We start from the raw sequence: 12,596 nt of genomic DNA on the forward strand, positions 1-12,596 counted from the left end.
TTTTACGAGGCAAATCGGGGCCACCGGATAAATACACGCGTCGCAACTAGAGACACTCTCCTGTACGTGGCGACGAGGCCGTGCGTTAAAAATTCAAGCAGTAGAAGCGGGGAGGGGAGACAGGCGGACAACGTGGCTTGTCCCCACCACGCGCCCTCCCTCCCCGCCGCTCCCATAAAAGGCTGGGGCACGGCCCCCGCGTGATACCTACTGTGGACGGTAGTGCTGGTGCCTGGCAACGGCAGCGGAGAGAGAGAGAGAACTCGGCAGCGACGCCCTCCCCCTCACAAAAACCCTCTCCCCCAATCCACCGCTCGCCGGGAAATATCCACGCGCCGGGGCCTGCGGGGTGAGGAGTAGGAGGAGCGGATGGAGTCGTCCTCGTCGGGCGGCGGCGCCAGCAAGACGCGGCGGAGCGGCAGCTGGGGCAGCGCGGGCGGCGGCGACCCCTTCGACATCCCCGGCAAGGGCGCGCCCGTCGAGCGCCTCAAAAAGTGGCGGGTGAGCCGCGCCGCTCCTCCTTCGCTAGCTGTTTTTTTTCCTCGCATGTCTCGACTCCTGAGAGCGCGCGGCGGCGAGTTTTGGGTGGTGGTTTGCTCGAGTGCTCGCTCGTTCTGGGAACTCGGGGTTTTCTGCCGCTCGTTTCCTCCAGCAGATTTGCGGAGTTTTTCTAGGATTCCATGCCGCCGCGCCTAGGGTTTTTGAATTCCAAATATATCGCGGGTTTCTGTTTTTTCAGAGGCAAGCTAGTTGAGTTTAGGGTTCAGAATCACGCGGTTTTGCCCCGGCATTCCGGAGTCGGGCCTGAATTTGTACATGGTTAGGTGGATTTCCCCGCTTTGGATGCTTGTTTGGGAGGCGAGAGTGGGGTTTTCTCCTTCCGACGCTTCCATTCCCATGCTATTTTTTCCCTTTTGGCATCCGTGCTTGCCTTCAGATTCAGGACTCGCTAGCTTCCATTTCCCCTTTAATTCTATTTTAAGAGATAAATATCCCCTTCCACCGAGTGGATTTCTTCAGTTGGCCGCTTTGTTCTACGATTCGATTTCGCGTGCGCAGAGCCCACCGAGCCATTTGTTTGGGTTTGATTCAGTGTGGCTTCTCTTGCCTGTTTCGGAATTGATTCGCGCTTCCACTGGCTTTGCTCTGTGCCCTCAATGATTTCGAATTGTTCTGTCGCCTTTGACGCCGGCTGTGAAGTTGCGTTAGATTTGGGCTGTCCTTCGCTTTCTCTGAGATACGCTTCGCTTTTGCATTTTTCTTCCGAATACTGCCGATTCCTTAGAACCCTGAAGACGAATGCGCATTATAATATTCTGAATTGGTGGAGTGGAGCAGCAGCCACGCGTCGAACCGTGGCAGTGCTTGCCGACGTGCTAGTCTCGGGAGTATTCCCGCAGATTAGTAGTATTGTTCTGACGTCTTGTATTTGATAATAGTCATACCTAGGCTTGACTCACCGGTATGGTCCGAGACTGCTGCAGATGAAGTAGTATTTAATTTTCTGTGCGGAGTGGCTACATTTCCGTCATCCATGTCGGCAAGCAGTCCTTGAGCTTTTTGCAAACATGCCCGAATTCACAATGTTCGCAATTCCGTATATACACTGTTGTTATCATGTGCTATTCCTCCAGATTTGCTTTGCGATTGTCTTTTCATAAAGCTCTATTATATTCGGGACCGGTGGCCCGCAACTGTCGGATCTCATTCAGAAGTTTTATTAGAACAGGAAATATTAGCTGGAACTTGTTGAAATATGTGGTTGTAGGTTGGTTTGATCCCCACCCGGGGCCCTTGCAGCCACGTGCACAAGTGGTTGCTGGCCATTAGGGCTGCCAGCAATTTTAGTTATTTTGAAAATAAATCTTTTGCACGGGAGTATTGTGTTTGCATCTAACTAACAACTTCAAGGAGTGGAGATGGCAAATTTATAGTTGTGTCCGATAATATAATTGTATTGGGTCTCCTTCAAACTTGGAGTTTCTGACACAATGTTTAGTCTGTAGTTTAATTTTGCAGTATGCTGCACAAAGTTTGTGCTGGTGACGCAACCTTTTATTTAACTCTAATGCGTCTCTTTCTCTTGATGAAATACTATGCCAAGATTTAAGCCATTGCTAGCGCAATGTGCTCTTTGCTGGGTGCTGTCAGCAACAGGAGCTTCTTTTCTTAGGAGGCTGGACACATTGATTCTTACTGCTGTTGATTGAGTGCTGATCTTTTAGACTGTTCTGAATATAATCCCTTTGATTTTGTCCACTGCAGCAAGCAGCTCTTGTCCTGAATGCATCAAGGCGATTCAGGTACACATTGGACTTGAAAAAAGAGGCGCAAAAGGAGGAAGTCATAAGAAAAATTCGTGCACAAGCTCATGTTATCAGGGTATTGCATCGTCATGTTTTCTCTTTGTTTCATTTAGCTGATTAGTTGATTTATGCTGATTTTTTTCTTATTTCCTTCTTTAGGCCGCATTCCGTTTCAAAGAAGCAGCTCGAGTCGGTACGACTACAAAGGACGCACCAGGTAATTTCCTTTCTCACCTACCCACTTACCAGTCCTTCCTGTGCTCTGTACAACTGTCGTTTGGGTTTGCTCTTTTGAGCATTCTATAAGCAGACAATTTATTAATGCTTTGTAGGAACTTGCTAATATGTAATGTATTATTCGATAGTGGTCATCTGAATTCGGACTGAATTCAGACTATAATGATGGGATGTACAGATCAGTTTCATGAAATTCTGATAGGATTTCTTGGATGATGATTTTTGCAGAAGCTCATGCCGATGGTGCTCTTGGCTTTGGAATTAAAGAAGATCAGCTTACAGCACTGACCAGAGATCATAACTACTCTGCTCTACAGCAGTATGAAGGGGTGAGCTAATTCTGTTGTCAGTGTGCTTCACACTTTTCTGTCATAGTTTGCGTCGTGTAACCTTCCCTACAGATTTCAGGGCTAGCAAATATGCTAAAGACAGATACTGACAAGGGGATCAGTGGAGAAGAGTCTGATATTGATGCGAGAAAGAATGCATTCGGGTCGAACACATACCCTCGCAAGAAAGGAAGAAGCTTTTTGGTATGAGATTGTTCTCTTATATTAGTATGGCAATTGCTGTCTTCTGTCCTGGAGGCTCACTCTTGGTGTCTTCTCACTGTTATTTAGGCCTTTGTGTGGGATGCTTGTAAAGATTTGACACTCATCATCCTCATGGTCGCCGCTGCGGTTTCATTGGCCTTGGGCATATATACAGAGGTGTGTGTTGGATCTTTAGTTCATCTGTTGTTTACCTCTGCATGTTGATCCAGCATCATTCCTCATACTGTTTGCAATTTTCATGACTTGTAGCTTGAAACCAAAATATGTTGCATCATTAGTTCATCTGTTCTTTAGCATGTTGCTCCAGCATCATGCCTTGTACTGTATGCAATTTTCATGACTTATAGTATGGAAGCAAAACCGTACTTGTAACTTATTTTCATTTAGATTTTTCTCTTTGCTCAGCTGGTTACCATTAACTAGATATTTCATCACCATTTGTGTTTCTGGTTATATGAGTGTATGACTCCCATTACAACTTTTTCTGGTTTCTAGGGGATAAAAGAAGGGTGGTATGATGGGGCCAGCATTGGTTTTGCTGTACTCCTTGTTATTTTTGTTACAGGTATGCCACCACAACCATGTTTCCTGTTTCTGGTTATTTCTGTGAGCAATTATAATAATATCAACGTTTAGTCTGTCCTTTAACTTGCACTGTCAGCGTCTAAATTCCTTGGACAATATAGATCAGTGCCGAATAAGAAAATAAAAAGTGTAAAGTGTTGCAGTCACATCATGTATTCCTGAAACTTATCTTAGACATGTTACTTGGCATTTATTATTAACGTCTCACAATGTTGTCCAGCTACCAGTGACTACAAGCAATCGTTGCAGTTCCAAAACTTGAATGAGGAGAAACAGAACATTCAATTGGAGGTTAAAATTTTAGACTCATCTTGTTATAAATTGTTTATTCTTCCCAAATAATGTCTCAGATGTTCTCATTCAGGTTGTGAGAGGTGGAAGGCGAATCAAGGTATCAATTTTTGATTTGGTTGTTGGAGATGTGGTGCCCCTCAAGATTGGTGACCAGGTACGAATGCAATTGATCTTTATTTTGGCTGCAAGCAGTTTAGAAATACAAGGTCCTAATCAAATTTCTGTGTCAGGTACCTGCTGATGGAGTCCTTATTAGTGGTCACTCCTTCTCCATAGATGAATCGAGCATGACTGGCGAAAGCAAAATAGTGAGCTACTTTCATACGCGTTTTTTGCCTTTTGGAACTAGTTTAGGTGAAGTCCTAAGCTGACACTGCAAGCTGGTTGTTAATTGAAGGTAAACAAAGACCAGAAGTCACCGTTTATGATGTCCGGTTGCAAAGTTGCCGACGGCTATGGTACAATGCTGGTGAGTCTATCTGTGCCTACCAAATGGAGAAAATGTCTACTTTCAGCTTCTGAAAATGTCTGTACTTAGTGATGTGAACTTGGGAGGAGTCCGTTAAGAGAGACCTGAAGGATTGGAGTATCACCAAAGAGCTAGCTATGGACGGGGGTGCGTGGAAACTTGCTATCCATGTGCCAGAGCCATGAGTTGGTTGCGAGATCTTATGGGTTTCACCTCTAGCCTACCCCAACTTGTTTGGGACTAAAGGCTTTGTTGTTGTTGTTGTTGTTGTAGTGATGTGAACTTGGAAGTGCAGTAACCTCAATTTATGTTTTTCCTGTGGGACATAATAGATTTAAGTTATTAATTGGATCTTGCTTGAAACCATTTTACTTCCTGAAAAAATGAGAAGGTATCGTGACATATGTATGTGGTACTAGATATTTTGATTAATATATATGGTCATGACAGTGGGCATGCTAGTGAGGTATGCATTGCAATAGATCATTGATCATGGGGACTCTACTGTATGTTACGCAGGTGACCGCTGTTGGTATTAACACCGAGTGGGGTTTGTTAATGGCGAGCATATCTGAAGACTCTGGTGAAGAAACACCACTACAGGTTTGATCCTGTACTTGTTATTAGCCTACGCATGACTCCATGTGTTGACATGTTTGTTTGATCGTATGAATTGGCATGATCTTATTTGTTCTGGAGTAGGTTCGCTTGAATGGTGTTGCTACCTTCATTGGAATAATTGGACTTTCTGTTGCTGTTGTTGTTCTCGTTGTCCTCTTGGCCAGGTATATTAATGTATAGTTTATTTTGGCCAACTATCCCTGTGGCTTATTTCTGTCACGTTGTTTTCTTCTAGGTATATTGATGCATAGTTTAATTTGGTCAACTAGCTTTGTGGCTTATTTCTGTCACCTTGTTTTCTTCTAGGTATTTCACTGGGCATACGTACAATCCGGATGGCACTCCGCAATATGTGAAAGGAAAGATGGGTGTTGGTGAGACAATACGTGGAGTAGTTAAAATCTTCACAGTGGCGGTAGGTTTTCAATTTACTCATCGCTGCTGATTTTCTTTTTACAATTTCTGTCAACTTATCATCTTGGGATGTAATTAGGTCACAATTGTGGTTGTGGCTGTTCCCGAAGGACTACCATTGGCTGTCACATTGACGTAAGCATAAATTTAATGCGTAATTTTCTTGTAGCATGCTAGCAATCACTTGATCAATCACACTGCATATTTTTGTCAGGCTCGCCTTTTCGATGCGCAAAATGATGAGGGATAAAGCTCTGGTATGTTGCTATTGCTTGCTTGTGTTGTGTTACTTGTAGTAACAGCCCGTCTCATGCATTCTCTCAACCATATGTTATAGGTCAGGAGACTTTCGGCATGTGAGACAATGGGTTCTGCAACAACAATTTGCAGTGACAAGACTGGAACATTAACTTTAAATCAGGTGGAAAGCTATTTCTTTTTAGTATTGTCCTTGTTTTAATACATGGAAATTCCATGTAGGATTCATGATTTCTCAAATATGCTTGGGCCTTGACTCCTTTCCAATTTCTTCATTGTCACTATTAAGATGACTGTTGTTGAGGCATACTTTGGTGGAGAGAAGATGGATCCTCCAGATAACACTCAGAAGCTATCTGCTGCTGTATCAACAATGATTATTGAAGGAATTGCTCAGAATACATCCGGAAGTATATTCGAGCCTGAGGTGAGGCTATACTTAATTTACGCCACATGCACTTTTTTGTCCATGAAGCTGAACATGTGTTTCTTCCTTTTAACATGTTATGGTTCAGCTGTGTGGCTACTGACTTTTGTTCACTGTCACAGGGTGGTCAAGCTCCAGAGGTGACTGGATCACCGACTGAAAAGGCTATACTGTCTTGGGGGTTGCAGGTATAGCTTCTCATAGTAGTGTCAACCTATATTCTCTGTGTCTCCTGCTTGGTAACCATGATCTGTATATTCAACAGCTTGGTATGAAATTCAGTGAAACAAGATCGAAATCCTCCATTCTTCAAGTCTTCCCATTCAATTCAGAAAAAAAGCGAGGCGGCGTCGCAGTCCAAGTGGTAATTCATTTTTATCTGTAGCAGTGACAATTTCCTTAATTTTTTTTATTATGGGGGATTTATGGTTCTCTTGGCCTCAGCAAAATTCCTTGTTTGGTAACTTTGCATGACATATCTTGCAAAAAAAATTGATTGTACTTTCAGTGAACCATCGCTGAATTTACTTTGCTATAATAGGCTGAATAGCATCTCCGTCCATCCTATGGTTATGTCTTGATGGTTGTACTGCTAATGGTTTCAGCTGATGAAATTGTACCATTTCTATGATTCTATGTCAGTACCCTTCATTTGTTATATTTGTTTCACACTGTATTCCACACTCAGTGGGCTGTGGGAACAGGTTAATTGTATTCCTTATCATCATTACTCACAATTATGACTAACGATGTACATCTTTCCTGCTTCCTTAAAAGATTGAACATATTTTTCTGTTGAGAAATTAATATCAAGAGAGTTATAGATCTCAATTAATATCTGCTCAATTGGCTGCTATTGTGTTCTCTCCGACCTCTTCAAGTAATGCCTTTTTCTTTCTTTCTGGAGGGTGACTCTGAGGTTCACGTATACTGGAAAGGAGCTGCTGAACTTATTTTAGAGTCATGCACTGGTTGGATTGACACGGATGGTTCAAAGCAATCAATGACCCCTGAGAAAGTAAACTTCAAATTCCCATCATTTGCTTAAGTACAGTATGGTTGCAACTAACTAACCAGCTAATTACTGTTTAAGGTTGGTGAGTTCAAGAAATTCATTGAAGACATGGCTGTTGCTAGCCTTCGCTGCGTCGCCTTTGCGTACAGGCCTTGTGAGATGAGTGATGTTCCAAAGGAGGACCAGAGGGCTGACTGGGTATTACCTGAGGATAACCTGATTATGCTTGGGATCGTGGGAATAAAGGTAAGCAGCAATCCTGCATTTTGAACTATGAGCCATGACTATTAATGGGGTATTATTATTTCGATAGCTTATCACTCCTTGATTAGTGGTTGGGACTCGTGTCATTGTTTGCGTTTGCGTATGTGCATATTACTGGTTCTGTCATTGTGTGTGTTTGCATACATGCATATTACTAGTTCTACTGGCATTGCTCTCTCTGTCTCTCTCCCTCAGACCCTCTGTATCCAATTTGTTTCCACTAAACTGTTCGTCTGGATAAGTACTACCCATATCTCAAACAAGTACATGCTAAAATCATGAGTAAAAGCTATAGAAAAAGAGATACTGCTGGACATCTGTTAGCTGCTCTTTAGACACAGAACCATCAGGATTGTTCCTAACTTTGATGGTAGTAATGCAGAAGCCTGTACTAGTAACACTAATAACATTTCTAGTGATAATAACATTTTCTCCACATGCATGAGATCATTACCTTATATTTCTTGCCTAATGTTTTTTGTAACATTTATTGAAATTTTGCATGCACAAGAAGCATGGGCTACTACCAAATCTGTAGGCGATACAAACATATGTATAACTTGCATGAGGCCATTCTCCTTTATAAGTCATGAACCATTTAGACCTTCATTGGTTTGCAAGAATTTACAACCAATTCACTTTGCAGGATCCCTGCCGCCCAGGAGTTCAAGATTCTATTCGCTTGTGTGCCGCAGCTGGCATTAAGGTATTTCTTATATTCTTGTGCGAGTCAGTGACAGTACACTAGTTTCTGCCATATCTTAGTAACTGTATACCATGAAGAATAGACGGTCTTCATTTGGATGAGCTCCATAACTTTGTTTTGTACTAGCTTTGTTAGCCAAGTGTTTCTTTGTATTGAGTTTAATTTTTGAATGTCTAGGTCCGCATGGTCACTGGAGATAATCTTCAAACTGCCAGAGCGATTGCCTTGGAATGTGGTATTCTTACTGATCCTAACGTATCAGAGCCAACCATCATTGAAGGGAAGACCTTCCGGGAGTTGTCAGATTTGGAAAGGGAGGAAGTCGCCGACAAAATCTCTGTATGTTTATTCCCCTCAATTGCTTGCATCTTGTTGATTTCAGTGGATAAAACCTATAAGTAGATTACAACCTTGTAAGAAACTACAGTGCTTGTTTCTGTGATTTCTTGTTCCCTGCGTACATGAACCTGGGAAGTGTGATGTATGAGACCAAAAGCCAACAGAATGATCAACTGCTGTGTTGCAGTAGTAGAAATGATTTGCCATCAGTGTTGTAGGAATCAACCAAACTTTTGTTTGACGCACACTTTCTAATTACCTAAATCTCCTGGTATCCATTTTTTTGTTCTGGGTTTATGTTGTTTTGATTTCGTCTATGCCCCCCATCATGTGCTAAACTGTTAGATATGCAGAAATATAGAACACAGTTCTTGGCATGAGTGAACAAAGTTTTGTTTCCCCATGATTAAAACTATTATGCTATTTTGCCTTAATTTGATGTTTCCGTATGTTTAGTTTATACCAATTGCTTTAAGTTTTGCATATCATTTCTACTTTGCCCTTGCATTGAGTGTACTCTATACATTGTTATAGGTTATGGGGAGGTCTTCACCAAACGATAAACTTCTACTTGTTAAGGCACTCAGAAACAAAGGTCATGTTGTTGCTGTAACTGGTGATGGCACGAACGATGCCCCAGCACTGCATGAGGTTTGTGAATTGCTATTCTTCATTTTGTTTTGCATCAAGCTGTTGAAGCTATCTTCAGGACATGTTCAAGAACCACTATCCGGTAGTACTTACACAATTTTGAATTTATAGGCCGACATTGGTCTCTCGATGGGCATCCAGGGAACTGAAGTTGCCAAGGAGAGTTCTGATATTATTATCCTGGATGACAATTTTGCGACACTCGTGAGGGTATGTATATTGTGTCCTCTTATTAACTGCTTTAGCAGAAATTGTATTCTCTATGGTGACATCTGATATTTGTTTCTGGATTTAGGTTGTCAGATGGGGACGTTCAGTTTATGCAAACATTCAGAAATTCATTCAGTTCCAGCTGACTGTCAATGTTGCAGCCTTGATAATTAATGTAGTTTCTGCTGTCAGTTCTGGTGACGTGCCACTGAATGCTGTCCAGGTTCGAATTCTTAAATATGTTGTGCCTGGAAACTTCCAGATCACTGGACAAAGTTTTTCTCAAGATATATTGTGTAAAGTTCAATTGTGGGTTGTGTATTTTTACGTCTCACTGTAGTTTGTTTAAGGGTATTTTCTTTATGCTGGTATTCTGAACCTGATATAAGATACATGAATTGCTCATTCCAGTTTCTGTAATATGCTTTTGCCTCCCTTGTTTACAGTTGCTCTGGGTTAATCTAATCATGGACACGCTGGGAGCGCTTGCATTGGCGACTGAGCCACCAAACAACCATCTTATGCAGAGACCACCAGTTGGGCGGAGGTTTGTTCTCTTGTGCTTTTGTTGCTCAAATATCTTACTTTGTTTCGGCATAATTTAAGCTCGCTTATCTTGCAAACTTCATGGATTGGAAGTGATTTGCCAATATCTTCCATTCTGCAATTAAGTGCCAACATAGTTTGCTTTCTGCATGCTGAATATGTCCCAACCTTGTTGTTTGCAGGGAGCCTTTGATAACAAATATCATGTGGAGAAACTTGCTCATAATGGTATGCTATATATGCACTTCACTTTACTCTTCATATCTGTGGCCATTCTGCTGCCTAACGTATTGTTTATTCAGGCTTTCTATCAAGTTGCAATCCTCCTTACTCTCACCTTCAAGGGCGTGAGCCTTCTACGGTTGGAACATGACAACCCAGCGCATGCTGAAATTCTGAAAAATACCTTCATATTCAACACATTTGTTCTCTGCCAAGTGAGTCATTGGCTTTTGCTCTAGTCTGACTCAGAAATACGTACAGTTGATGTGGTGGGGTTAAACTAAACATAACCCACAATCTTGTCTTCTGCAGGTGTTCAGTGAGTTCAACGCTCGGAAACCAGATGAGCTGAATATTTTCAAGGGTATTGCAGGGAACAAACTCTTCATTGCCATTATCGCAATAACGGTTGTGCTCCAGGTAAGAGAAGGGCGCAGAAGTAGTTATTGTGCGGGTTCTGTATGCCACGTGAAGTGATCTAGGTTTTGCTAATGTCACTTGCTCATTCATGTATGTGCAGGTGCTTATCATCGAGTTCCTTGGCAAGTTCACGACAACAGTCAGGTTGAGCTGGCAGCCGTGGTTGGTGTCCATAGGTCTTGCTTTTATCAGGTACAAGTTTATTTGGTTTATGATATGATGAAACAGAACATATATACTATTACCTCTGCTCCGAAATATAAGTCGTCGGGGGAGTTCATTTTACACTCCCCCAACGACTTATATTTAGGAACGGAGGGTGTATATCTTTGTACCCCTGTTTGAAACTTCAGCTGATGGGATCTTCCTCTTGTTTGTTCAGCTGGCCGTTGGCACTCGTGGGAAAGCTTATCCCTGTTCCAGACCGTCCGTTCTTAGAGATGTTCTCTTGCTGCTGCCCAGGGAAGAAAGAGGGTATGTTTCACATCCTGTGCTTCCTTTTCTTACCTAGGCTTGACCCACTGTCCTCGCATGTCCTATTTTGTTGTTGCAAAAAACTATTCTTGCGTATGTTCTCCTCTGTTGATCGTGCCCCCTCACATGACTTCTATGTTGTGCAGCTGATGATGGGAAGAAAGGCAGTGGTGTGAAGCAAATCGAGGTGGTGTGAAGTGATGGGCTGACGTTGAGGAGGACCTTTGCAGTTTTTGCTTGGAGCTTTTAACATGATCGGGGCTGTAATTATCTGGTGATTTGGATCTGTAAATACACTAGGTTTGGAGTGGATACTAGGTCTCTCACTTTTGGAGATTTGCCACGATATCTTTTAACAACTACACGCCTGGCCCTGCCCCCTGGTGGCTGACTTGGAAGCTGGAATTTAGCTTCAAATGGATGTTAGGAAGGAGCACTAATATCATCTTCGTGGCAGTGCACTGGGTCTTCGTTTGCACCATTTCGTTCCGTGAGATCAGATAACTTGCAGAGTAGGGTACAGAGCTACTATTTGAAAACCATTTCGTTTTGTGTTGTCGTTCAAAATGTAAACAAATGGATCAATCCCGAAGGTGTAACCATATCTGACGTACTTGGGGTGCCTTGATGCTGCTTCATTTGCTCTGTCCAGTGCGTTCTAAACTGAAATAGGAATCATGACGACAGCTATATTCTGGTTCGAAGTGACACGGCGGGAGCAGGTATATGTGTTGGATTCGTTTCGCACGTTGGTACGCCGCACACGTTGCGCCATTGTTTACAATCATGTGTTGATATCATATCAATCTTTCGTTAACATGTGCAGCATTGTAGGCGTGTTCCTTATTCAGCTCACGTGTGAGAACTATGAACCACAGCAGACAGCGTACACACAAGACGAATGAATCCACGGTATCTGTTGAAGTTGCCATGCAAAACACGCAAGAAGTGGCGGAAACGAGATTAACGACTTATGTTGAGTAATCCACGGATAAAAGAGACCAAGGTATGCAGCGTAGCAGCCGGATCCCACAGCAATTGTTGACGTCCTAAAGCCTCGAGGTTCTTTTCGACAAGGAAAAGGATGAAGATTGGAAGCCAGCTCCACACCAGTTGTGGGCTTGTGGCCACACTTCTTCGGACTTCTTCACGTTGTTTCGCCGGTCTGCCCCAATAAATGCAGTGCTCATCCTTGTCCTAACGTTTACTCCCTCCGTCCGTGAATAAGTGTACATGTAGCTTTTGTTCTAAGTCAAAGTTTTAAAATTTTGACCAACTTTATAGCAAATAGTCGTAACATATATAACATCAAATTAATATATTATCAAAGTTCATTTCAAAACGAATCTAGTGACACTAGTTTGGTGCCATAAATGTTTCTACTTTTTCTTGAAAAGGTGGTCAAAATTTTAAAACTTTGACTTAAGACAAAAGCTAGATGTATACTTATTCATGGACGGAGGGAGTACATAGTTTTGGCCCTTTTATGTACGAATTCCTGGCTCAGCAAGTGAGGCAACGATGGCTATTCCTGCAAGTTTGGCTCAATTCCGAAACGATTTGACTTGTGATCCTTGATCCATT

The 12,596-nt window shown here is 42.4% G+C and overlaps 1 protein-coding gene across 1 annotated transcript; it reads left to right on the plus strand.

The window, feature by feature from the left end:
• The first annotated feature begins 202 nt into the window (after nt 1-202).
• LOC119356280 (calcium-transporting ATPase 5, plasma membrane-type-like) lies at nt 203-11,650 on the plus strand. Its single transcript, XM_037623224.1, has 34 exons — nt 203-501; nt 2,266-2,382; nt 2,466-2,523; nt 2,772-2,872; nt 2,945-3,076; nt 3,164-3,253; nt 3,593-3,662; nt 3,903-3,973; nt 4,047-4,130; nt 4,207-4,284; nt 4,374-4,445; nt 4,965-5,048; nt 5,148-5,230; nt 5,373-5,481; nt 5,560-5,615; nt 5,695-5,737; nt 5,818-5,901; nt 6,028-6,165; nt 6,288-6,353; nt 6,431-6,529; nt 7,073-7,183; nt 7,259-7,426; nt 8,091-8,150; nt 8,328-8,489; nt 9,024-9,140; nt 9,252-9,350; nt 9,436-9,573; nt 9,797-9,897; nt 10,079-10,124; nt 10,199-10,333; nt 10,431-10,538; nt 10,639-10,730; nt 10,921-11,012; nt 11,159-11,650. The coding sequence occupies exons 1-34, from the start codon at nt 370-372 to the stop codon at nt 11,206-11,208; spliced, it is 3,246 nt and encodes a 1,081-aa protein (XP_037479121.1). The 5' UTR covers nt 203-369; the 3' UTR covers nt 11,209-11,650.
• Nucleotides 11,651-12,596: the final 946 nt, after the last annotated feature.

This window comes from Triticum dicoccoides, chromosome 2A (genome assembly GCF_002162155.2).
Source record: "Triticum dicoccoides isolate Atlit2015 ecotype Zavitan chromosome 2A, WEW_v2.0, whole genome shotgun sequence".
In the NCBI taxonomy this organism is placed as follows: Eukaryota; Viridiplantae; Streptophyta; class Magnoliopsida; order Poales; family Poaceae; genus Triticum; species Triticum dicoccoides.

Bases quoted from the DNA above. Each gene is read 5' to 3' on its own strand.
- LOC119356280 (XM_037623224.1), top strand. From the start codon at position 370: ATGGAGTCGTCCTCGTCGGGCGGCGGCGCCAGCAAGACGCGGCGGAGC. The intron at 7,184-7,258 runs GTAAACTTCAAA...TTACTGTTTAAG, and splicing joins AATCAATGACCCCTGAGAAA to GTTGGTGAGTTCAAGAAATT. The intron at 8,151-8,327 runs GTATTTCTTATA...TTGAATGTCTAG, and splicing joins GTGCCGCAGCTGGCATTAAG to GTCCGCATGGTCACTGGAGA.